Source organism: Onychostoma macrolepis, chromosome 03 (assembly GCF_012432095.1).
Source record: "Onychostoma macrolepis isolate SWU-2019 chromosome 03, ASM1243209v1, whole genome shotgun sequence".
Classification (NCBI taxonomy): Eukaryota; Metazoa; Chordata; class Actinopteri; order Cypriniformes; family Cyprinidae; genus Onychostoma; species Onychostoma macrolepis.
The window spans coordinates 23,726,771-23,753,941 of record NC_081157.1 but is presented as its reverse complement, the minus strand read 5'-3'; the positions used below and the strand labels follow the sequence as shown (position 1 = coordinate 23,753,941).

The 27,171-nt window shown below is 35.0% G+C and overlaps 1 protein-coding gene across 5 annotated transcripts in view; it reads left to right on the top strand.

The window, feature by feature from the left end:
* The first annotated feature begins 6,187 nt into the window (after nucleotides 1-6,187).
* nfixb (nuclear factor I/Xb) overlaps nucleotides 6,188-27,171 on the top strand; it is a 166,129-nt gene continuing 145,145 nt past the window's right edge. Inside the window, exons 1-2 of one of the 5 annotated variants that reach the window (XM_058770972.1) lie at nucleotides 6,188-7,467; nucleotides 18,673-18,756. In XM_058770972.1, coding sequence (XP_058626955.1) covers nucleotides 7,465-7,467; nucleotides 18,673-18,756 — 87 coding nt within the window. In that variant the 5' untranslated portion in view covers nucleotides 6,188-7,464. Of the gene's footprint in view, nucleotides 7,468-18,672; nucleotides 18,757-24,111; nucleotides 24,269-27,171 lie in introns of those variants that run through there. The other 4 variants (XM_058770971.1, XM_058770980.1, XM_058770983.1 and 1 more) reach the window with 4 other exon arrangements.

Here is a 27,171-nt window from a genome sequence, read left to right as displayed (position 1 = left end):
CCGGGAAGGGAAGACAGATGAGGATTGAGGAAGAATGGAGGGAAGGAGCAGAACGGTAGATGGGGCAGGAGAGGTGTATGGTGATAACAGATGAGAAAGGCTGGAGCTGGAGGAGGGGGTCAGTCTCTGGTGTGTGTGTCCTCTGCTCTCTTTCATGAAGAGCCAGGGAAGCAGATTATAGCAGGCCTCCTCTTTCAGTCTCTCCAGGGGAGGACAACCCCTCTCCCCCAGCAGCCACTGGCTTTAATGCTCTGCATCCCCCTGGACCAGCCTGGATCCAGACCAGATGCAGCACTACTACACGCACACACACACACACACACTGGTCATCCCAGCCAACCCATCTGATGGATTTGATCTTGACTTTTTTTTGACCCTGCTGCACTAATATGCATATTCAGGCCAGTGCGTTGCATTTCTTGTTGTTTTTTGATTCGTACTAATCTATTCTTTATCCATTAGCATGCACGGGCACATAAGAAGTCAGATATTCAAAGTTTACAGTGTACATTCATGGAGTTTTCCTAAGGCATTCGTCACTATTATTGATTTTTTAGATTTTTTAAAACCCTTAACCCAAAGTATTAAACTTTTAGACTTTGTGTTTTTTGCCTCGTGGATGATAAAGCGAATGAAAACGGGAGGCATTCAAAGCATATCTCGTGATCGGATAATCACAGTGTGACATGAAGTGGGCTCTTTTGATTTGGGCCAGTGATCAACGACCCAGAACACCCTAGCAACTGCATAGTAACGACTTGGCAACCACCCACAGCACCCTAGCAACATGATGGTGAGTTTTGCATGAGCAAACACCACATACATTTCCTCAGAAAATGTATAATCCTAGTTTTTAGAGTTTATATACTGTATACAACCTTTCAAAAGTTTGTGGAAAAGTGATATTGTGAAAAAGTATTACAATTTAAAATAACTGTTTTTTAGTTTTGTTTTTTGAATATATTTTAAAATGTTGTTTTATTCCCGTGAAGCAAAGCTGAATTTTCAGCATCATTACTCCAGTTTTCAGTGTCACATGATCCTTCAGAAATCATTCTAATATGCTGATTTGCTGCTCAAGAAACATTTATTATTACTGTCAATCTTGAAAAGAGCTGTGTAAACTGTAATATATATTTTTTCATGATTCTTTTGATGTATAGAAAGTTCAAAATCGTTTGTAACATTATAAACGTCTTTACTGTCACTTTTAACCAATTTAATGCATTCTTGCTGAATAAAAGTATTCATTTATTTAAAAAACAAACCGTACAGACCCCAAACTTTTGATCGGTAGTGTTATGTTTTAAATATTGCAAATTTATATTTAGAAAAAATATATTAACTAATGTATATTCAAACAATCTCCTCCTAATCAAAAGTGTGCATTATGATTGAGTAAAAACATACAATATATTTAGACGTACATTATTTTGTCACCCCAGAACACAGTTTCCTGAAGGTACACATGAGTTAGGCTCTCTCTCTCTTAATCAGAGGCGTAAAGCCCTCTTGCTGGTGTAAGATAAGCGCGGTGCTCGCAGGCGTTTCCTCCAGAGACCCGCTCTCCTGCAGCAATGCTGTGCACCAACCTGATAAGGTGAGAGAGCTGCGTCCTGCTCCAATCCCGATGGAGCCTCACGGCCGCTGACCAATCACAGCAAAGCTTTCCGTTGTTTATCTCATCGCTGAACATATGTGATCTACCTGACTTGCTCGGGTCAGGTCTTTTTTATATCCCGCTTCCATGAGGCATTAGCCACACATGTACTGGTTTAGGTTATGCTACGGTAGATTATGGCATTACAAACAATAGATCACTTCAGACTTTAATAAAATAAACTTATGAAACCTTTATTAAAGTAACTTCTGATATATTGTAAAGCTTTTAATAGTCAGATAGTTTGATCTCGCCACGTCTTATCAGCCTCTGCTTCGTTGCACTTTTCAAAATGCTTTCAAAGTCTTGTCAGCCTTTGCCAGATTAAGCGTGTGCTCTTCAGGGGACGGCAACATACACCTTTAAGATGAAGGGCACTTTGAACATTTAAATTAGGTACAGTTCCCTGGGATTTTTTTCCCCCAGCCCACAAAGGTTAGCGCACTTTGCTTTGAAGCTAAAACATTTCGGACATTTTTCTCTACTGCAGTCAGTCTGTGAATGTGCACTGCAGGCTTCACATGTGATATTGAAGTGCATGTCAGTCGTCTTCGGTTTCTCTCTTACAATCAAAGTATTTGATTTGATTTGATTTCAAAATGAATCGACTTATTAATCCAATTATAAAATGTAATTAACAAATTAACTGTAATAAAATATATATATTACAGTATATATCTAACTATTGGATATATATTCAACTGCTTTTCTTTGTTTATTTTAACCTATTTATATTACATTGTCCATTTTACATGTACATGTATGATTTATTACTACAGTGGTAATAAACTGATTTGTACATGTTCAGTCAGCCTGTAAATGTGGGCTGCACATACAAGGGTTTTCTCACTTACGGTGTTTTATAAATAATCATTTTGATAGAAAACAATTAATGTTGAGAAAAAGTTTCTCTTCGACTACTTTTCTTTTTTTCATCTTAATTCAAAATATGTAATTATCTTAAACGTTTACATTTAAGCTGTCCATTTTCCATGTACAATTATAATTTATCACTATAGTAATAATGATAAAGAAATTGAGTGGTGCTTGTGTGTTCAGAACATTGGCACACAATGCTCTGCTGCATTGTTATCCTTCCGTTGTTAGGTGGTTGCTAGGGTGTGCTAAGTGGTTGCTAGGGTGTTTTGAGTGATTTAACCTCAGTTATTTCTGATATTCTAATCTCTGGCCCGGACCCCTTCTTGAAAGTCTATGGGATTTATAGTCTATAAGGTGAAAAATATTAATAGAGATGCTTGCTCTATGCATTGCACAGTGTAGATTATGCACTGTAACATGGGCAGTGTATGTACAGTAATATACAGTACATGTTTGGACATGCACAGTAACGGGAGAGGAGGTGTAATGGTTAATCCAGGCATATTCATGGCTCAAATGCTTCTTGAGCTTTAGGTTGAGGGATGTGTGATTATAGCTGTGCACTACCTCAGTCGTTGGCCTGGTTCACCCGCCAAGGTCAGCATTCCTGGCCCCGGCCGTTGCTTAGCTGAATCTGAGCTTCATGGCTGTCTTTTCAGCTCTGAGTAGCCCTGCTAAATTAAAGACAGGCAGTCAGAAATTAAAGCCAAGCCAAGGAACAAGCAGCAGAGCCTAAATTCAATCTGCACTGCATGAAATAAATGACCCTCCTGTTTGAAGCGATTCAGGGAAGAACGAAGCAGACATTATCTAGTACTTCAAAAAAAAAAAAAGAAGAAAACTTTGTCTTTTGTTTGTACATTTCATCTTAAATCATACATCTTGGTTTTAAAAATAAACCAGGGTTAAATAACATGCTCTATAGTGAAATTTCCTAGTACATTTGTTTTAGTTTTAGTAAAGCCTATATATATTTTTTTATTATAGTTAATTTCTGAACTTACAAAAATCAGATGTGATGGCAAACAATTTTTAGAGGGATTATGATGTCTTAATTTTGTTGCATTCAACTGTAATATAGACTGTCTGATATCTGACAATAAAATGTTCAACTTTGGCCTGTTTTGATGAACTGTACACCAACATTTTTATTTCTTTTTTGCTAAAAATGAATTAATCATAAATATATGAAAAACAATTATTCATAAATTATATACAGCTGCAAGGAATTGTATTTTTGGCCTTTAGGTGTAAAGGTCACATGGGTCATATTGCTCAGACTTTGTGTGTGTAAGCAGGTGTGCATGTACAAAGAAAACAAAAACTTATACTACTATTTTCAACTACTTTTTTTTCTTCCAACCTTTTTTTTTTTTAGACCAAAATGATACAACAAATCATGCATTCAATAACACATTTTACATTTGAATGTAATTTTTTTTTTTTTTTTTTTTGTGATTTTAAATATACTGTCAGTTTTAATAAACAATTACTGGTTGTTGTAACCCTGGTAAATTACAATAAAACGGCTTTTCTTTCCTCTCTTTTTGAGCGTTTGCAGTGGTGGTAAAATCAATAGCGCAATGTTTAGCCCACCTGTGCATCTTTTATAATCACAGTATATATTTGCAAGTCATGCTTATAGAGGCTTTTCGTTTTCTCGGTTGAAGGTCTTCTTTAGTCCGTCTGAAATGCACCTGCACATCAACAGTCCAACCTTTAGTTGTGATCTTACCGCTCAAAAATGGTTGGGAAAATGTGACAACATCAATAGCCGATGATTCAGTCAGTGCTCATGATTCCGGTGTTTTTCCCCGCGCTTTATTTAATTGAAATCATGTGCATTCTAGTGTTCAGATTTATTTTAAGAAAGAAATCCAAGACGAATTCTCCCTTCTCTATTCTCGTGTGAATAATTTCATTTGCGGACAGTTTAACATGTGATTTTTTAAATTTATTATTATGTCCGTAATAATGACGCTATTTTAATGGCACTTTTTAAGAGTTTGCTGTTATTGCTAAAATATTAATTATATTTGAATTCTACACAGTTCAGTGTATTTTTTTCTCCAGTAGTCCTTAGTTAAATAATGAAATCGTGAGCATATTAAAAGCATATGTAATAATTATATTGTTTATTATAATTTCGTTTAAACTGAATTAGTACCACATTTGTTGGTTTTCCCTCTTTGCCTGAGATGTGATTTAGGGCAGTAGATTAAATAAATCACCGAGCTGATATTTGTACTTACAAAACTTTTAACATCGTAAAGTCATAGCCTATATTTAATCAATTAAATGTATAAATACAGTCAATTAAAAGAGCATTAATTGCTCATAATACACTGAGTGATGTCATACCGTTTAATACAATATTATTGTTTAATATTATTTTAAACGGATTAATATATGAATATTGTTTGCAATTCACAAATATATTATTATATATATTAGGCTATATATTTTATATATTGATATTAATAGTATTGTCAATCATTCATTTTATTTATTTGTATTTAGAAATATTGTGAATGTAAATTATGTGAGGTTTTAACAATTTTTTAAATGTTGTTTTAAAGCTGAGGTTCAGAAAGCTCTGCGGCGCTGATGTTGGTTTCATTTTTAATGCACCAACGAATATTAGTAACAAATAATTTTTAAGTATTAATTACTTTTATTGGCTTACTGGACAATATGCTATGGCATGTTTCCAGAAATTTAAAAACATCAATTAAAGTCTAAATATAGAAAATGATGCCAAATAAAGAAAATCACATTTAAATTACGTAAATGTAAATCGAAAATGATCAAATAAATATACAGAGCTGGTTTGCTGTGTTTGTTAGATATTGTTCTGTGTTAGTATATATTCGGTTTCAAACAACTCCTGTTTAATGAACGAACCTTTTTTTCTTTTCTTTTTTCTCAAAGTGATTTCCTGAAGATTTATTGAAGAGAATTTTGTTTAATTGCTTCCTTTATGTGCTTTATGTTTAATCTTTTATCTGTTTTGGTTCATTGTATTTTTCTGTCATATTCATAGTAGGCCTATTTTGAGATACAAAAGAAATACCATCACATGCATTTGTTTTGTAAAGAAATAAAATAAGAGAGATTGCAATATTAAACAAATATAGGAAAAATAAATCTACTATCTATAAAAGGACAATTACGAATTCGAAAAATACACATTTTATACATATCCATTTGTGTCAATCTTTATATATGCGGGGATTTATCATTTTATTTGATTCATTTTTAGTTTGCATGTATTATTTTGACAAAAAGAAAATGTATTTTGCTTGATAATGCAGTTGGCAGGTGCATCACAGCGCGCATCAGGGCTTCACTGAAGGTCAACGCGTGTCTCTTCCAGGTCGTTTGGAGGTCTTTCTTCTGTTTTACAACCCAGGTATGTTGAATTAATTAAAACAAGCGTAATTAACGCTTCAAATAATCCCATCAAATAAGACGACCTTTGCGAGTTTACCTTGAGACACATGTGGCACACGTTGAATTAATTAAAAGTGAGACGACAAAAAGAGCCCGACTGCATTTACAAATTACCGTTGACCGTAACAATGTGACCCCCCCCCCCCACACGTTGTTTGGAATTTGAAGTAGATTTTAAATTGGATATAATTTACCTTATATCAAAATGAATTTACCTTGTTGCTCTTCTAAGACATCACTTGAGATTTTACACTCATTTATTCTTTTAGCAAATCATTTATTTGATTGCACGAATATTTGTTTAAATACTCAAACTGCACTACACCTGTTCACTTTTGCTAACTAAACACTTTCACACCAGTGCACGATTAGGGTTTAGTTTTGACTTGTGCACTCACTTAATAACACGAAAAGAACACGATTTACAGCGACACAGAAATATCACCCTCGACACTTGAATATATGCATCGCTCGAGACGTCACCGTTTAACATTGTGGCTGCAAACAAAAACTCACACACTTCATACATCTCTGCATCTCTCTTTCTTTCTCTCTCTCTCTTTCTCTCTCTCTCATTCTTTTTCTCTCCGGTGAACGGTATAATCCCCTGCCGTCCCTGCTTCACTCCAAGCCCGTATTTAATTCCCTTAAACCCCCAGCTGCCGTTCTGGTTCCTCTGTGAACACGACAGACTGTGAAGCGCTCCCGGTTATTAATAATTCACCAGCCACTGCACGAATCCATCCACAGCTCAACCCGACCGTTCTGCACGGGCCACGCACGGCTAGCGCGTTTATTTTGGCAACTACTCTTACACAGGCTACTTAACATACATTAATTAGTTATTTGAAACGTTAGCGCGCCGCCGTTATTCGTTTCAGCGACGTAAAAGTCTATATTCCTCTCACGCATCGCTTATGGTTCCGCAATATCCACTTTGCACGAAATGACGTCCTCTCCATAATAATTGATCGAGTAATCCGTGCACCGAGGAGGAGGAGGAGGTCATGGAGATCACCCTGAGGAGGTCTCCAGTGGGATGGATGGAGATCGAGCACCAATTCGCCCAGAGTCCGTGAGCTGAAGCTGCGCAGGAAGAAAGTTGCTGTCGCACGGCGCGATCCACTCAAGCTATCGGAGAGACGCTGGAACCGGGAGGGATTCGTACCGGAGAGCCTCGGTGAACGGAGGAGCGGTCGTGCTGAATTTTCTCCGGTTTCATCCGAAGGCGCAGTGTTTTTTTGTACCGAAACGATCCCCGCGAAAGTTTCCGTGCGTAAAAGTTGGCCATTTCCCGCGGTCCACGGGCCCGTCCCGCAACCCGGTTCTTCTGCTTCCGGTATCAACGGAGAAAACCGACTCATTTGCTTTTGCTCTCCCACCACGCTGCCTTTTTTTTCGGGGGAAAGTTTTTTTTTTCTAAAGGAGTAAAATGGGTCTTTGAGACTGTTGGCAATATTCCCCGCTCCACAATGGTACGTGCAGTGTAAATCAACTTTGCTCTTCTTATTTCTGTTTTAAAATGTTGGTAAACATGAAGAGAGGGGGTTAGATTGACAATATGCCAGGCAATAATTGTTCCAGAATCATTTTTGGGTGTTTTAGTCTTGCGCAAAAACTCTGGATGTAAAACAGCATGCGCTCCAGTTCTCACTCGGCTCGATGCGCGTCATGCAACTGTGTGTGAAACTGTATGAGAGGAAAATAATGCTTAAAGTTGTTCATATGGATTTGGGAAGTTTGTTGGAAACTGTGCTGAATGTTCTTCTGTATCACTGCATTATGATAGCCCATTTATGGTGCAACTAATTTATCACTCGATTTACTCGAAAATATATATTAGTCTAAAATGAATGCAGACATGCAGTATCATAATGGACAGTTTAACTTTGACCCTGTGGCACTCAAACTTTCAAAACTAGTGTTCCGGATACACCCCATTATGACGGGGGATAATGAAGTGTTGTGTAGAATAACCCTTCAGTTTACACGCTTTTCAGTTTTATTGGGATTACAGGCGACACATGCACATGTAACATGCCATTACTGAAATTGTTCCACTGCGCAAGCTTGTCACAGGACGACAGTCGCCGCCCACATGTCGTCTGTCAAAGAGAACAAAAGCTCTGAGGGGTTAAATATAGAACAATAGTGCTGGATGCAACTTATTCCGTGTCCATATACTAACTTTTTACTGCAGATCTGTTTCATGTGAAGTCATTGTAATGCAAAGCATTTTGACTGGTATGATAACTGCATTATTTGTGTTTTTTTTTTTCTTTTTGAAATTTATTTTGCTTGCACAGAGTTTTTTTTAACATTTAAATTAGAATAGTTATTATATAATGATCAGTGATAGATATATCCTCTTGTCTAGGCCGATAAATCAGCGCTATTTAGCCGATATCTGTCTATACTAAGTCAGTTTCAAAATCTAATGCCCAGTGCATGTATAAAACAGTTTGTTTTTACAATTGAATGAAAATATATGTATATATATATATATATATATATTTTTTTTTTTTTTTTTTTGTTCTTGTTAAAGGTATTTGTTAATGTGTGCATGTCAGTTGCTATAATTAAATTGAATAGAGTAGCCGATACATACATGCATGTGTATTGACCATCCCACTCTCAAGTTATCAGTATCGGCATTAACATATAATAATACATCCAAAAAGCTGTATTGTAAATACACTCTTAAAAGTATTTAAAGACTGTTTATCTCTTTTAACCCTTGTGTTGTGTTCCAGTCATTTTGACCCAGAGAGGATTTTATTTTTCCAGAAAATTGGATTAAAACTTACTGACTTTGAATTTAATAACTCACATATATAATATTTCTACTTTATGTGGAGATTTTTTAACCACTATCTTACAACATGTGCTCTTCCTAGCCTATATAATTTCATTTAAATCTCTCATTATGCTATATTATTACCAAATATTGGATTCAATCTGAGCTCATGCACCTCCATTTTTGAGCAAACATTTCCAAAATGATTCACAAATAGTGCTTTTTTCACTTAAAAACTGAGGTGCATGAGCTCAGATCGATGCAGCCTACAGGTAATCAGTTCCAAAAATAAATGCAAAACCTGTGCTAACTGAAAGAAAACCAGTTAACGAAAAGATAGAATCCAAGATTTGGTGATAATACAACATAATGAGAGATTTAAAAACAATTTTAAAAGTTCCATCATTTTTGACTGGGAACACCAAATTAAGCATAGAAGAAGGGTTAAATAATACTGTAAGGCTGCTGTTTGAAGGCGGCCATGTGTAAAATACACAAGCAGCCATTTCTTAGAATTTTTAGCATTTATAGGACTCTGGAGAGAACATTTGCAGGCTTTTTTACAGTATATGTCAATAGCATGCATCTCACATATACAGATTTCAAAACTAAAAAAAAAAAACACGAGGAACTTGCATAATCATATTGGCTGAATTTTGGGATCTTCATGCAAGAACATCTGCTCAGCGTTAGCTCGACTCTAACCTCAGATAGCTTGATTTTTACTTCTCACCAGAAAGGCCACAATAAACCGATCTGAAGAGACATCAAGCTATTGGCACTCAACTAAAGCACATTACCCAGGTGTCCTCATTTCAGAGACTAAATGTTGGGCTAATTTATGCATCGGCCTTCTTTATTTTCAACTCGCTGCACACATAGTTTTCAGTTCTTCTCCACTTCGACTAGCTTCGAAATCCAGATTAAATTTGATTGCATGACTGATGCAATATAGGCTTGTACTTGTTGATGATTTCCAGATGGGCCTGAATATCAGCACATTAATGTGGATAATTATTTGTTTACCCGCTCTCTTAAATGGCACCGACCCAAATAGGCCAGTGCAGAAAGAACCGAGGGAATCTATTCAAAGCTGACTCCACATGGGATTAACGTCTTCTCTTAAAAACGAATTTAATTAAGCTTCCAAACAACAATCAAAGATTTGAAGCAAGATAGTTAGAAAAGAGTTGACAGCTAGTCACATTGCTCAATCAACTAGACGCTTAAAGAGAGATGCATCTGGAAGAGACTTTGATGACAGTTGAAATGAAGAAAAGTTCTACTGTAACAAACAATGCATCCTATAGTTTGTTTACCAAGCTTTGACCGCAAGCTTGGACGAAGGAGCAGAATATGTAATTGATGTCAGAATCCTTTATTGTGTTGTCAGTGTTTGATTCGTTTTAGTGAGAGGAGGTATTGATGTTAGTTTAGCAATTACTATACACATATTTGAAATTAAAGATGTAAAATGTAAGACGCCATTTATTTCCAAGACCCAAACTGAAAAGCATGTGTGCCATGTGTTAGCGCCACCTGTGGTGGAGTGCTGTTAGTTCCCCTGTCAACTGGACTTGATCTTATGACCAATCAACATTATGACCAAGTCATTTGACACAGATGTCCCTGATTAATTGGCTGTTGGTTTTAGCTTTTTCTTCTATTGCAAGCTGGTTATCAGTATGTGGTCATTTACATCAGTTCATTGTCATAACTGCATGTATAAGTGCTGCTAAAGCCCTGCATTAGTCTGAAATTATATAGAATTTTAATTAAACACGGTACCAAAATGTAACCACTCAGTTCAGTGAAGTATCCATTAGACTGAATCAAACCAGTAACTAATTTTTAAAAATTATTTATTAAAAGAACATTTGTTCAGGAATCAAACTTCACTGGTCTTTTTGTATGTTTTTGATATAGGTTACACCAGCTCATATTAGTCATTTGCTCGGGATTCACTAAAAATAACCATAAGTAATTCAATAATCGGACTGCAAAGAACTGGCTCATATGAGTCATTTGTTAGGGAATCGAACTACACTGATCCCTCTTATGTTTTTTTGATTCACTAAAAAGTAATCAGCTCATAAAAATCATTTGTTCACGAATCAGTCTATTCTGCTCGCATTTTATATTTTTGATCGACTTTAAAGAACCAGCTCATAAGAGTCACATGAGAATCAGGTTACACTGGTCATGCTTTGAATTTTTGATTCGCTGAAAAGAACCAACACATTCGAGTCATATGTTTGACAATCATACATATAAAAGCATTCTTTGCTAAAATTCGCTAAAAAGAACCGGCTCACATGAGTCATTTATTCAGGAATCAGAACACACTATTCGCTCATATATTTTTTGATTCAGGAATCAAACTACACTGGTTGGGCTGTTTGTTTTTGATTCACTAAAAAAAGAACTGACTCATATGAGTAATTTGTTCATGAATCAGACTACACTGATTGCGCTGTATGTTTTCATAGAAGAAAAAAACATGAAAACTGGCAAAAATGGCACATTACAGACTCTACTGGTTGCATTGTAAGCTATATTGTTTCTATTCAGTGTGCATGTAAGAACACCAGATAGATATTGCATATGGTCTGTTCGTTGTATTGCTTCTCAATAAAAACAGATAATAAACTCATGTTCACAACAAACTTTTTTTTTTTTTTTTTTTTTCTGTGGCACTGATTCATATGCATTGATTCAAAACCATTGCAGGAGAGGAAATACTTGAATACAGGGCTGATTTTAAATGGTCGTCGATAGAGAAATATGCTTTTTGTGTCCAGATTGTGTTGTTACGACATCTCTAACCTCTATCAATAAGCATTAAACTTCTTTGTGTAATGGCCATGAATGATTCCCAGCAAACAAGGAACTCAAAACACCTTAGCAACACCCTGGCAACCACATACAGCATCGTGTTAGCGTGTATTGTCTTCAGACAATGACAAATTTAATCGAATTATTTTTAATGTTTTCCCACTAACGCTAACAAGCCATTTAATTAAAAACTTTAAATATCTTATATTTTTGTATTAAATGTAGTAAAATAATGATTCATCCTGTATAATAGCCCATAATCAGACACGACTCTGGCTTGCAGTTCCTGTGCTGACAGAATCAATGTTTAGTGCCCAAACAGCTCTGAAAACAAACAATAAGCAATCTGACAGCCCACCCTCCTCCTCGGCTTCATTATTACTCCTGTTCTGCGCTCATTTCACTCTCTCCGGCTCCTCTAGAGATGGAGGTATGAAATATCACATTTTTCCAGCATTTCTCCCTGAAGTGGCCCTGGCAAGCGTTCACACGGCATACATTTCTGCTTTCATATATTTTCCCCCTCGCTGCTTTTAAAAAACAAATCCCCCTCCCTCCCTCACTCGGCTTTGATGTGTCTGCCGTGTTACCTGGGTTTGTAGAGCGTTAACAGTTATGTAGAAGTTCTGTCGACTGTCAGTTTCTCTTATCTGTGAACACATGAATTAGGATGTAAAGAGGGATATCGTGAAGATAGTTTTAATTTGGGTTGTTGTTGTTGTAAAGTTAAAGTTACAGTATATGAACATGTAAGCGTGAACCTTACCAAAACATAGGCAGGTCTCATTTCACCCAAAAAAAGAAAAGAAAAAAACAAATAAGAAATTCAATTTTTGCATAAAGAAAATTTGGATTATTTTCCGAAGCATGAGAAATCCCACCTGTTTATTTAACTACGCTAAAGAATCGGGAGCATTTGTGCTTTTTTAAGGTCACGAAGAAGACCAGCCAATCAGAACACACTATCTGCTTCTGACCTATTTTTGCGTGTTCTGATTTGCTGACATGTTTTTGGTGGGTGTGGTTTTAGATAGGACATAGATGAGTCTATCTATCTATCTATCTATCTATCTATCTATCTATCTATCTATGATATTATGAAATATGTATAATGTAATGTCATGAAGATAATATCACAATACAAGAAAATCTTAATGATGCTATAATTTCAGATGCTATAACTGTTTGCTTTGCAGTTCACTTCAGTAGTCCTGTGGTGTGAAAAATTCTTAAAAATACAAATAGTCCATTCAGTCTCTCAATTACTAGACTTCATAAACTGCATGTAATATATATATATATAGGAGACTTTTAAGAAATCAGTATAGCACAGTACAATTACAAAATGGAGAGCAGCTCAGATGAGTTGTCCTTCAAAGATTTTGATGAGAAATATGCATTGATATTGAGATCTTTGACATTTGATTAAAGTTTCTGGAAATTCTGGAAGTTTTCTGGAAAATCTAGCCACATTTGGAGACACTTGAGATCTCTTTTGAAACTCTTGGGTAGAAACTGTTAAACTCAAAGAAACACGACGTTTATTCAGCTAACATGCTTTTATTCGCCTCCATCACCTGGTCCGTCACATCAACCACTCCCTTCCTCCTCAACCCCGCCCCTCTCACTGCGCGCGCTCACCTTTGAACCAGCGCATGCGCTAACCTCATTTTTAACACAGAAGTACCTTCTTCCAAGCGAACAGAGTAGGGAGGAAATAACATGTTAACAGAAACTAGGGCCTTTATCTGAGGAGAAACATCTGAGAAGCAGGGAACTTCAGCAAAGTCTCCCGTTGCTTTTCATTTACAGTAATTTCAGTAATTGCTGTTTTAGCAGAAACAGTTAAAGGGTTATTTCACCCAAAAATGAAAATTCTGTCATTATTTACTTATACCCTCAAGTTGTTACAAACCTGTATGAGTTTATTTCTTCTGTTGAAAAAGAAGACATTTTGAAGTACGTGGGTAACCAAACACTTGACGGTAGCCACTGACTTACTGTAGTATGAAAAAAATACTATGGAAATCAATGGCTAGCGTCGTGTCAAAAATCCCTTTAAGATTTTGATATTGAAAAACAACTCAAAATGCCAAGCACTGCTCACATTTTCTCATGTAAATGTAAAAATCTAGTCCATTCAGCAAGTTTCTGTTTTTATACATTCTGAAAGTAACAACTAGCTCAACCACAATTATAGTACTGATTATAGTTTTTTTAGTACATTTTTTTTTCTTTTTCTTTCCTACCATGATTTTCAAACAAACATGTCCCATATCGCTCACATTCATCACACTTTTATTGTGATTGCTACACGATTCACATTTCACATTATGTGTTACTACCTATAATCTTCATAGCACGGCAATTTTGAGATCCCCTGTGAGCAGACATGAAATGTAACAGGCCCATCATTTCCCATCAGCAGACATTTTGAATATGGCTATCCGTCGTTTGCCTCTGAATATGTTTGTGTTGATACTCAAGAGTTAATTATGAAGGGCCTAGGGAGCGGTTTCGCTCGGGGCTGGCCATATGGATTGGGCATATGCTGCGTATATATAGAAAAGGGTGGCATGTTTAATTGATACAGAACCACGCTCCATAAACATCCACAGCGAGGGAGAAGGGGGACAGATCTACAGGGAACTACATCAAACAATCAGCGTAGACTCAGACAAACCATGTTACTTAGTTTAAAGTGTGAAGGCAAACCGAGCGGAAAAAAGGGACTCATCTGTCACTTTGTCTGACCGGCCCCTGTTTCTCTGTCCATTGCTTTTATTCATTAGAAAAGCTGTTTGACGAAGAGTATTTTTATATATGATGATATTCAGGACAGTTACACATATAAATCCAAAAACGTTGCTCACAGGTTAGTGATTCTGGTTAGCAAATCTGAAGTCTTCATAAAATGTAATTAATATAAAACGGATAGTTCTGGTGTCATAAGAAATCGAGTCCCCCCTCGAAATTGGGTCCGCTTAGGACCCCGAGTGATCCCATTGCCTAAATAAATACATAAAGTATGTATTAATGTAAAAATATGGCTTACTTTATAGTGCATAATGAAACAAATTAAATGTAATTTCTTACACTTGATTAACTGTTAATTAATAAATAAAAGTAATTAAGTGAAAAAATGAAAATCATTAATTAGTTTTATTTTTAAAATAAAACATTTGACATTCAACACTTAATTTAACACATAATTTTAAAAAATAATTGTGAATGCATGTAGGATAAGCACAAATTCCTGTATAAAATAAGCTATGCAGCTAATCAGGTATCTGTATGCTATGCTAGTACATAAGCTAACTAATACAGACATTAATTATCATTACAACGTAGTTTAAACTGCATTTCTGATAACATAATTTTGTAAGAATTGTAATCAGGCACTGAAGAGAGCACCTATTAAAAGTAATTTGAGCCAATGGGATTGCTTGGGGTCCTAATGGGACCAGATTTTGAGGGGGGACTCGATTTGTCACCACACTGGTCCTTGATTTTGATTGGTTGAGCCAAGTTCAAAGTTGTTGTAAATTACTTTATAAACATGCACATTTGTTTACATTTGCGTGTTGCTCGGCAACCACTTTGTTGGAACCACAACCGTTTCTGAGGAACTACATTGTTTGGCGGAAGAATAATTTATCAATATCATTACACTTATTTGCTCTGTTTTACTTTGTGAAACCTTACTACATATATGGAATAACCAAAATAAAAAATGAAAATTCTGTCATTATTTCCTTAAGCCTTCACTTATTCCAAACCTGCATGAATTTATTCTGCTGAATACAAAAGAAGACATTTTGAAGAATGTTGGTAACCAAATAGTCGACGGTAGCCATTGGCTTCCATAATATTTTTTCCATACTATGGAAGTCATGGGTACCGTCCAGTGTTTGGTTACCACCATATCTTCTTTTGTCTTTAACAGAAGAAAACTCATACAGGTTTGGAACGACCTGAGGGTGAGTAAATGATGACAGAATTTTCATTTTTGGGTGAACTATCCCTTTCACATCCATGGAGTCTTTCCTTTCCACTAAAGTTTGGTGAAAGGGTTCTTTAAATATTTAAAATGTTCTTCACACTAAGAAAAACGGTTCTTTTAAGAACTGTTCACTGAAAACCCACATTTGAGACCTTTATTTTTAAGAGTGCACACACTCTGAAAGTAACAACCAGTTGGATCGGTTGAGTCTTAGTTGTCGTTCTACAGTTTGTTTAGTTAAGCGCTTTGACTTATGGATGTGTTGTGAGAGGAGAGAGCGAGAGCGTATGCAGCCTTTCATTGCCGTGGATATGAATAGCTGGTGTTGCAGCCACATTTTGGTTAGCCAGTGTCTGGGATCTATTATAGTACTGCATCGTGCGCGTGTGTGTGCGCACACACACACATATATGCGTCTGTTATTTTAGAGCTGCATGTATTTTTATAGGAGTGCATTTTAGAGACAGGTTTAATCCAAGGAATGTGTGCAGCAGAGTTTGCTCCAATCTCAACTGCATTAAAATACAGTATATATCTTTTTCTTAAGGACAACAGGAATTCTCCTCATCTGGGATACTGGGGGTTTCTTCAGAGGTCGTGGAAATATTTAAAAAATATTTTAATATCTTAAATATATTTTATCAATTTTATAATTTTATAAATATTTTTATATAAACACATGCATATATGAAATACTGTATAAAATGTAATCTTTATAAGGCCACCGAAAGTATGTAATTTTTTTTTCAGTTGTTAATATATTTTTCCAAGGATTTAGAATAAATGATAATAAAAAATGTATTGATGAATCAAGATTTGTTTGTGAAAACTTTTGCATGCAGATTTCACGAACAAATAGCCTATGTGCATATGATGCACAGTTAGTGAATGAAACCAATGTCTGGAACTGTGCTCAGATTTACAGTCATATTTCTCAATATGAACTCAAATATTTCTCATCAAATTCCACTAAGATGATCTGAGCTGCAACGTCCATTTTAGAGCTCTGTGTGTTTACTCTATATCAGTTTGAGTCACAATTTTGTCTATTTCTAAAGGAATTTTAGGAGAAACATGCAAGACAATCCTGATACTTCATGTAGAAATAACTGAGATCTTCATTAAGTCTCATCATGATCAACCTGTGAGCAGCAGATCTTTCAGTCTGGGTCTTTGTGTACTAGTTAATCATGTTACTGAAAATCAACTGGTACAGACCTCTTGCCCCATAATGCCGCTGTGTGAACAGACTTTGCTTTGGCCCCGGCTTTACTGTGTGATTTAACATCGTCCTACTGATGGATAAACTGGAATGGGGTCTCATTCAGTTCCGCACACCCAGTCAGCGCAGCTCCCAGCATACAAATGAACTGGGATGAATGGACACGACACTCTGAGAGAAAAAACACAAACCACCTTGGCGGTCGTGTCGGGAGAAAGAGTCGCTGTGTGAGAGGTTTGTGCTGAATAAGTGATGGATATACTGGGAAGTCAGGAGGTGTGAACGGGAACCAGTCTGCAGAGTCTGGTCTGACTGTGCGCCGCATGCAGAGCTGCATTGAGTTTAAGATGGACTCCAGCACTGCACACGGCCGGCACAAAGTTTGGACAACATGTGATGTGTTCACTCACAACTTTCACAACAGATTTGACTCTTTCTGAAGCGTGGTATTTGCCTGTGCAAAATTCACTGCCTTGGTGCTTGCTAAGGTGTTCTATGTGGTTGTTAAGCTGTTTCAGTTTTACTGGCTTAAGCTAAGTGTCTATGATATTCTGGTCTATATTTGTTGAAATATTTATATGTTTATGTGTATTTATACATAAAATAAATGTAACTAGATCATATAAATATATAAAATAGGTGCCGGATGAGTTGTATTTATAATAAAATTAGCTGTAATAAAATAATGTCTTAAATCTTAAATATTACATGTATTATTTTTACTTAATTATAATTAAATCAAATATATAAATAATTAATAATTGTATGTTCATGTACTTATATAACAGTATTCATATTATATATTATACTTATATAATACGGTTTATATATTAGTGTTTAAAATAAACTATTAATAATTGTGTTTATGTACTTTATGTATGAATATTTTATTCTTTTTTTAATATTTACATTTACATGTAAGTGCAAAGAAGACATAAAATACATTTATTAAAAATACAAAATATGTAAATATATAATATAAAAATGATGGAGTTGTATTTTTGAAATATTTGTGTGATTATTAGAACATATTTAAAATAAATAAATATAATAAAATAAATATATTTTATTATTTTATCAATATTTTTGCATTTGTAATAAAATCATAGTTGTATCTAATAAAATAATATCTTAAATCTGAAATAGTATATGTATTATTTTAAAATTACATTTAAATTCAATTAATAATTGTATGTTTATGTACTTATATATATATTAGTATTAATATTATATTTTATTGTGTATTGTTTTATATTGATTATTCATATATTTAAAATAATATAAAATAATATATATATATATATATATATACATGTATGTATATTTAAAATTAATAAGGAATTCATAATTTTGTTGATGTACTTTACATGTATAAATATTATTAATTATTTTTTAAATATTTAAATTTTGTATACATTTATTAAAACTGTATAAACATAAAAAAGGTAAAAGATGAGTTGTATATTTGAAATATTTGTGTGTGTGTGTGTGTGTGTGTGTGTGTGTGTATTCATTCACGTTCTTGTTAGTGTCCAAAATCTTTCAGTTCCCCTAAAGAAGCAGAAAAGCTTTATTTTGAAAGGTTTTAAAATCAGCACAACATTTAAGGGCTTTTTATTTTCTAGTTCTTTTCAAAAACCATCCATGATTGTCTTTTAAGAACCCAGAAATCTTAAGAACCTACAATATGATCATATGATTTTAAACCTCCAAACAATGGGCAACCCTGCTAAAATAGTTGCCAAGAAATAAGAGCGAATGGTAAAAAGTAGCAAAGGCATAGTGATTCTAATGCTGATGACTGTTATTGATTTATGTTTCAGGCCACTGAACCATTTCTGGTGAATGAAGACCCGTCCAGAGGTCCTGGGATACCAGAGTGCTTCGTTGTTTCGGATTCCTACAGGGTATGTCTGCTTATTACTCCATTACTGCTTCAGCATTGTTATTGATGTTACAGAGTCAAAGAATCACTGCAAAGTATACTGTAACCATGATTATTATTTCCATATGCACATGCTGTATATATATGCAGTGAAACACAGAAAAACACTGTGCAGAAAGTGAGTCTCATAACTCCACCGGAGCCTGTTTTCTTGAGGGAAATGAAAATTATAACGTGCATACTTCTATAAAATGAGAAGTATACATGAGGGCATGACTGCAAGGAAGGGAGGGCGAAGAAAAAACAGAAAGAAGTGCAGCTTTTAAAATTCCACCCAGCGAGCGCGCTGGATTTACAGCAATGGGAGTGAAATAAAACGGTCATAAAAACAGAAGGGCGGGACGGAGAGATGGAGAGATGGGAAGGGGAGTCTGTGGATGACTGAAAATGAGACTGTTAATGAGCTGGGAGCCGCTTTTCTAGTCCTTGTTTCCAGCGGATCGCTTTTGCCAACGTTTTGAGGAGAAAAAATCTGGGTTGCTCCGGCGTCTCGGGGAGCAGGCGGTCGCAGAAATGGAGGGAAAATGATGAAATGCGATTGGCTGGAAGTACAGAAGGGGCTGAGGTGTAAAATATAGCCGTGTTGGATATCAGGAATGTGTCAGACGATATCGTCCATCGAGTTCATTTAGAGGAAAAGGAGGGCCTGGCTGTATTTTGCGCTGATTTTTATAGCAGTATGGTTTTCTATTTTTATTTTGTGGAGAAACCAAGCAGCAGTTCATTAAAAGCTTTGTCATGATGTCTTAGTAGTTGATGAATTAGTATTTTAGTTATTAACCTCATATCGAATCAGTGGTTCTCAACCGGCGGGTTTTGACTCAAAATGTGACAGCAGAGAAAAAAATTAAATAAATAAATAAATAAAATGCATGCAGACAGCAATAGAGATGAGAAAACCTTTCCCATACACTACTGGTCAAAGTTTGAAAGAAGTCTCTTCTGATCAATAAGGCTGCATTTATTTGTTAAAAAATACAGTAAAAACAGTAATATTGTGAAGTATCGTTCTAATTTAAAAGAACTGTTTTCTGTGTGAACATATTTTAAAATGTAACTTATTCCTGTGATCATTACTCCAGTCTTCAGAAATCATTCTATGACGATTAGATGCTCAGTGTTTATCAATTATTAATAATGTTTCTTATTATCAGTGCTTATTATTTGTGGATACCATGCTACATTTGTTTTTTTGGATTTTGGATTGGAAACATCAAAAGAACAGCATTTATTTGACATAGAAATCTTTTGTAACATTATAAATGTCTGTCTTGACCAAATTAATACATCCTTGTTGAATAAAATGTATTTATTTACTCACTAGCAGCTCAATGTTAAAAATAATCATAAATGTTTCTTGAGCATCAAATCAACATATTAGAATGATTTCTGAAGGATCATGTGACACTGAAGACTGGAGTAATGATCACAGGAATAAGTTACATTTTAAAATATATTCAAATATAAAGCATTATTTTAAGTTCTAATAATTGTGAGCAATTTTCACAGTTTTTACTGTATTTGTGATTAAAAAAAAAAAAATTGCTGCCTTAGTGAGCAGAAAAGATTTTTAAAATCTTTATTATTCCAAACTTTTGACCCCTACATGTGTCTTTTGTTGTTGACACATGTGCCTTTGAAACCAGTTGACAACCACTGAACTTGAACTTCAGAACAAAAATAAGCATGCAATATATAAACCTCGAATCTCAGAACAGGTCAATCAAGCTATCACTTGCAGTTTATTGGGTTTTTTTTTTCTGTAGCTCAACTGGTAAAGCAAATAAATGTCATGGGTTTGATATCCAGGCATACAAGTTTGCATAGGGTGAACAATTTTTTTTTTTTTTTGAAGCTTTCCAGGATTTTTTGGGGGAAAGTTGCTGGAAATTGTCCAGCCCTTTGCATTGCTACATACAAATGATCTAAAAACCTTTGCATTTGCCAAATAAGTAAATGTGAGTCTAAACGTAATGCTCTGTGTAAAGATATCCAGCATCTGTTGATTTACTGCTAGCGTGTGGTTCTGTCATGTGTTTAGCAGTCTTGTACCCACTCAAACCACTAACTGTGGGGCACATTGAGAGGTGGTACATGAGTTATCACGTCGTGCATGATGTTCCTTCGGTTTGGAGAAACCTCCTCTCCTCTCACCACTGCAGGCCTTTGAAATGGTTTTGTGGCATTTTGGTACAAATCAGTTCAGGATCTCGGGTGGAAAAGACGAGGAAATTCCCTTCAGTTTGAAATCCACCTGCTTTCATGCACATCAGCAGTTTACTAGTTCCAAGAAGACTAACATTATTTGGCAACTCAAGTTGTCTATGTGTAGCTGACATGAAATTTGTCCTGCATGTGACATACTGTACTGCATCTTAAACTTTACATTTTTATATTTATACATTGTTTTATGTATTTCATGGTGTCACTATACAACAAGGTTAATTTCTTAGAATTTGTATATATATGAACAATATGAACTAGCAATGAAAAATCATTCTAAAGCATTTATATTTATTAAGTTTACTTTTAAATATAACATTTACTAACTCATTACTAAACATTATTTAAACATTATTTAATGAATTAAAGCTGACATGAACTAACATTAAACAGTTGTTATTAATAACATTAATGACGTTAATATTAATATCTATTTGTCAATTGTTAATATTTCTGCTTTTCCAATATTCATTTATAATCATTTAAGCAAACTTCAAATAAAAACATATCTATCTATCTATCTATCTATCTATCTATCTATCATCTATCTATCTATCTATCTATCTATCTATCTATCTATCTATCTATCTATCTATCTATCTATCTATCTATCTATCTATCTAGGTGGTTAAAAATAGTGTAAACTACTAAAGAATATATGAATAACAAATACAAAAATACAACAACAACAACAAAAAAGAATCACTGTAATTTTAATTAATGCATTAACTAATGTTAACAAGTGGGACCTTGTACCTATTTTTAAGTATGTCTAACTTAAGATCCAAGTTACCTATTTATTATTATTATTATTATTATTATTATTATTATTTACATTTTTATTTATAAATGTTATATTTATTTAGAATATTTTTCCTTTAAAGTATTAATTTGTAACACTACTGGACCATTTACGTAAACTGAAATAAATAAATAAATAAATAAATATTTTGAATTAATAACAATAATAATAATAAAAGACAGAAGGTGATTTAAAAGATTGTGAAAACTAAAAGAATAAACATGTTTCCCTTTTATAAATCTATAAATGTTAACCTAATTAATGCCTGATTAATAAATACTGTGAGAAATGAATTGTTCATTGTTAGATCATTTTACTTATGGTAACTAATGGGTAAAGTGCTATCTTTCATATTTTTTTTCTTTTGTTTCCTTAAAATATTCCTATGTGACACTGCAAGATCATTTACTGTAAGTGAACGTTTCCCTTCTATAAATCTATCAATCTGAACCTCAAATGTTGAGCCCAAGTGCTTAAGGACATGTTATTAGCGAGGCACTCGTGAACACATGCCAGGTCAAAGGTCACATAAGGTAACTGGTGAGAAGAGCTGATGATTCACGCAGGTATGCGTTTCCTGTGTGGTCGCCCTGAAGCGGCGCAGAGCACTTTCCTCTCTCTTCACTCCCCCGGCTTCCTCCCATCTGCAGTCGACTCTCCCTCCATCTCCAGCTCTCTGTCGCTCCCTGATCCCTTGGCAGAGGGCTGTAATTGGCCACACAGTGCCGGCTCTCTCTTTGTTTCCCCTGCAGTGGCTTGCGGTGGAACTGCACAGGCAGTCGGGCCTCATAAATCTCCAGGCCTCCGGTGGCACATCCAGCCTTCAGCTCCGGTTCTGCTCAATGACTTCACCCCCACCAAAAATCCCCACCCAGGGACGCGCTCCAAAACTCTATGCCTCCACTCGCTGCCTGCTCTTGCCTTAATGTTCACTGCTTTCATGTGTTTTGCAAGGCATTCATTTAGAAGTTTGGAAAGGGACAGCCGCTATACTTTCACTAGAGTGTGTGCACAAGCGCTGTAGTCCAGGTGATTGTCTGTGTCTTTTACAGCTAATGTAACACAGAGCACAATGCATTTGACAGTCATTTACAGACACAGTTACAGGCTATATATTTACTCTTTTATAACTTACATTAAATTGACCTTTTTAAGGCAAACAAACAAAAAACAGTAGAATTTTTTTCATTAATTAGCGCACATAAATGGCATTCAACCTTCCTTTATCTTTTGTTCAAAACACCTTCCTTTATTCATGCATGCCATGTATGCTTATTTAATATATTCATATTAACATTTGAAAATATTAGTCAAGAATAAGATTTGCAGCAGTTTAGTAAACATGAATTTTTGTAAAGAAAGATTAAGGAAAAAAGTCTACATTTTAATTGCTAAATTTTAAAATGTTTTTAAGTCTTTGATCCTATATAAGAAAATCTGTTCAAATCTGGTATTTATTTATTTATTAGCTATCAAATTTCAGACATAGTTTTAATATTACATTTATATTAAAGTTTGGCCCATTTTTAATCTTTTTTTCTTCGATTTTTAAATTCAATTTATTTTAACATTTTAAAATGTAACAATTTTAACATTTGTATGTTTTAAGACTGTCTTTAAGCCTATATAAGACAATCTGTTATTTCTTTATTTTAAGCTTTTAAACTTCCATATATAAATTGGGATCACTAAGGCATTTTAAGGGACATTTCATGACAAAATAGTTCATTTAACAATTGCACTTTTTTCTTTTTACATATATATATTAAGCATTATATAATATTTACATTCTATATATATATAACGCTTAATGTATAAATGCTTATAAAATGCTTGAAGTCATCCTAGAAATTTCATAAACGTCAAACATGCTAGACAAACTGTCCATTCATGAATATTGCATATTTTAAAATATATTTATAAATAATGAAAATATTCAATTCTAGAATCAACTAATGATCCGTTAAACATTGTATAATGTAAAAGGTGAAAATGTATCATCTTAAAAAGAACACTTTTTTTTTTTTTTTTGGTGTAATGTAGTTAGGTTGATTCATGCATATTTTTGACCTATGTCTAGAAAATGTAGAAGTTACCACATGAGGCACATTTTTACTCTACTTTACTACGCTATACTACGAAAATCTTACCTTATCTAGAGTTCACACAAGCATTTACACTCACTGAGACGCATATCCGACTCATAAGACCCTTGTTCAGTCAGAGAGAGAGAGAGAGAGAGAGAGGAGAGAGGAGAGGGAGGGAGGGAGAGAGAGAGAGAGAAAGTTTTTCTCCTCGCAAAACTTTGTGCAAGCTTTCACTTTCAGCCGCTTTAGGCGGAGTTACAGCAGCGTGCAGTGAGCGAGAGCGGGACGGCAATGCCACTTCCATCCCGCTTCAGTCACGCATCTCACATATAAGCATGTACTCTCCATACTGCCTCACACAGGTAAAGCGTTCCTTATTCTTCTGCTTGATTGATTCGCTTTCGCGTCTGTCAGCTGCTCCCCTCGACCGCGGGACTGTTTGTGTTGTGTTGGAGCGCGCGTTTGGTGGCACGTCTCCAGCTGACCTTCTTTACGCGCTTTCAGTGCGCATGGTTTGGGCAGAAAATGGCGCTTCGCTGAAAATCGATTTAATATAAAAGGAGCGCCGGGGAGGAGGAGCGGATATGTATAGATAGACCTTGAACTGCGAGTTTAGCGCTTCGTGTCGTTTTTTCACTTCGTCCCACTCTGAATAGCTTCACTTGGAGAGATTGTAAGACGCGCGCGGGCTTTGGAAAGTCCGGTGTTTAACGCTGTTGCTGCGAGAGTTTTGAACTTGATCGGTTCGCCCTGTGATTTTTTTTTTCTTTTTTGGGGGGGGGGGGGGTCAAGGTCGCCAGCATTACCCCAAAATGCCAGTTTGCCAGCTTTTCTGATCTGAACTCACGAATGCTTGTGCATAATTTGCTTTTTTTTTTCTCTCTCTTTTTTTTTTTTTTTAAATGCAAACTTTGAAAAATGCATTTTTAAAAGCATTTAATGGATGCTTTAGGATTGAGAAAATAGTGAAATACAGTTGGAGACATTTTGGGGTTGTAACTTGGTTTAAATGCATCTGGTGTAAAATCTGTATGATTTCTAAAGTAAATCTGAAAGCTTCTGTTTATACTTCTATCTGTACATAAGTGTTTAAAAATGTATTGCAAATGTATGTCTAACATTGTTGATTCATGTTCAAATTTTCATAGGAAATTATTTGCAGTAATTTATTGTAGTTTATTACTTGTTTTTGTGCATTTTTGATTATTACCCATTTTAAAATGTGCATTTTATAGAGTAAATTATTTAGATGCATGATCATACTATAGGTGTATTTTATGTATTTTACGTCTTTTGCCACATCATGTGGGGCAGTCAACTGTTTCAGGGTCACTTTTTTTTTCTCTCTAGCATGAAAAAGTTTGCCATAAATTGTTTTAAGATATCAAACTTTTACAAAATATATTAGTTTGATTATTTAATACTTTTATGTTTCTATATTTTTCTAACTTTTAAAAGCCTGTTCAGTTTTGTACATGCTCTTATTTAAAGTATACATATAGACGCACACACACACACATGGCTAACGTGCTTTTTAAAGACTCTGAGAAACTGTTTTTTTTTTTTTACTGAGAAACACAACAGCTTTCAAAACTGGTGTTTTCAGATTTGCTGTTTCAATCATGTTAGAAACCAAGAGAAATTCTCATTCATTACGTGTGTATCTAAACTCACAATCATTAGTGCAGAGTTGAACAGGGCTGAAAGCTATTTTCCCTGGTTTCTAGAGATTCTTTGTCTTCAGCGATATAGCTGGCTCTAATTCCCGATTGTTCCTGAGGTTGTCCTGCGTGAGTTAGTGCAGTCTCTCTGTCATATGCTGCAGTTGTTTATATTTCTGCCATGGTGGACAGTTGGCTTGCGCTGCGTGTGTCATGTGTAATTCGTTCCTGAGTTTTACAGTGGTTCTATTAAAACAATTTTACTTCCATGCCCCCACCGCACGCTTGCAGAACCAGGGAGCGTGTGTTTTTCTTTGGGCATGCAAGCGCCGGCCTGTTTCCCATTTAAAATACAATAGTTACTGTGCACAGCCGTGCCCCTTAATTGATAGAAGCGGTGCAATTTGAACAAGGAATTATTCTGTGATTTAATGGACATGTTGAGTCTGCAAAGGACGTCAAAAAATGTATGGCCTTATATCAGCATTCTTTTGAGTGTAAATGTATGTTTATGGACAGGCACTGTATGTCTGATATGATATGTGCACATTACAGTAGTGTAGGTGGTTTCTTAGTAAGCGGACTGCAACAGATTTATCTCTTGGGTCTGAAATTGACATATTTTCCTGTTTATATTGCACTGAATCATACCTGTGTCTGCTCCAGAGAAAACAACGGCACTGGGTCAATCGCAACTGGAAAAGCAAATATGCGATATTATTATTATATTACTGGATGACGTCAAGCTTTTATTGGCTCGATTAAAGGCTTTAGAGCAGAGAAAGTGACATTTTGTCATTTATTTATTATATTATCTATTTAAAGTTATTATTTTATTAATTAAAATAAAATATGATTTTATTTATTATTATTTGATCAATTATAAATTATTGGCTTTATATTAAATAGTAATTATTAAATGATTATTAATGAATGATTCTATTTTTATTTATTATATTATAAATGGGTGTCCATTTACTAGTTAATTTCTGTCTATCTATCTATTGGTCTTTGTTTCTTGCATTAATTAAAGAGCAGAGTTTGAAGCAGTTTAAATGCACTTCTGTCAGTATTTTAATAAATGTAAAAGGTGTTTTGGATATGGTGAGTCTATGCGCTGTGAGAGGAGAGTGAGCGGGTCTGTGTGTCCCCAGGTTTGATCTTGAATTTTGTAGCTTCACGTCCGACGAATAGATTTACAATTTGGCTTGTTTGGTGGCTGTGAATAATTAAAGCAGGCCTAGAAGGTCCTTAATGATATTAAATGTAAATAAAAAGGTGGAACGTGTTACTGAACAAAGCTTTTTCTGAGTGAACAAGTGCCGTGAGGAGTTTTGGGACTGGTGCGTAATGCGGCATATAGAAATGCACCGGTTATAGATCAGGTGGGTCAGATGCTGTTCAAGATCTGAATGTACTTTAATTGGTGTAAACAAATGGCAAACAGGAATATTACTTTGTTTAAAATGGCAGAAAGTAACAAGAATGTCACAGCTGTGGAAAAATGTTATCTATGTAAATGCAAATGTATTTACATTTTACTGGCTAAAAGTTTAAATTGCTACTTACTAGAGTCATTGTAAGGAAAATGCTTTAATAATTGC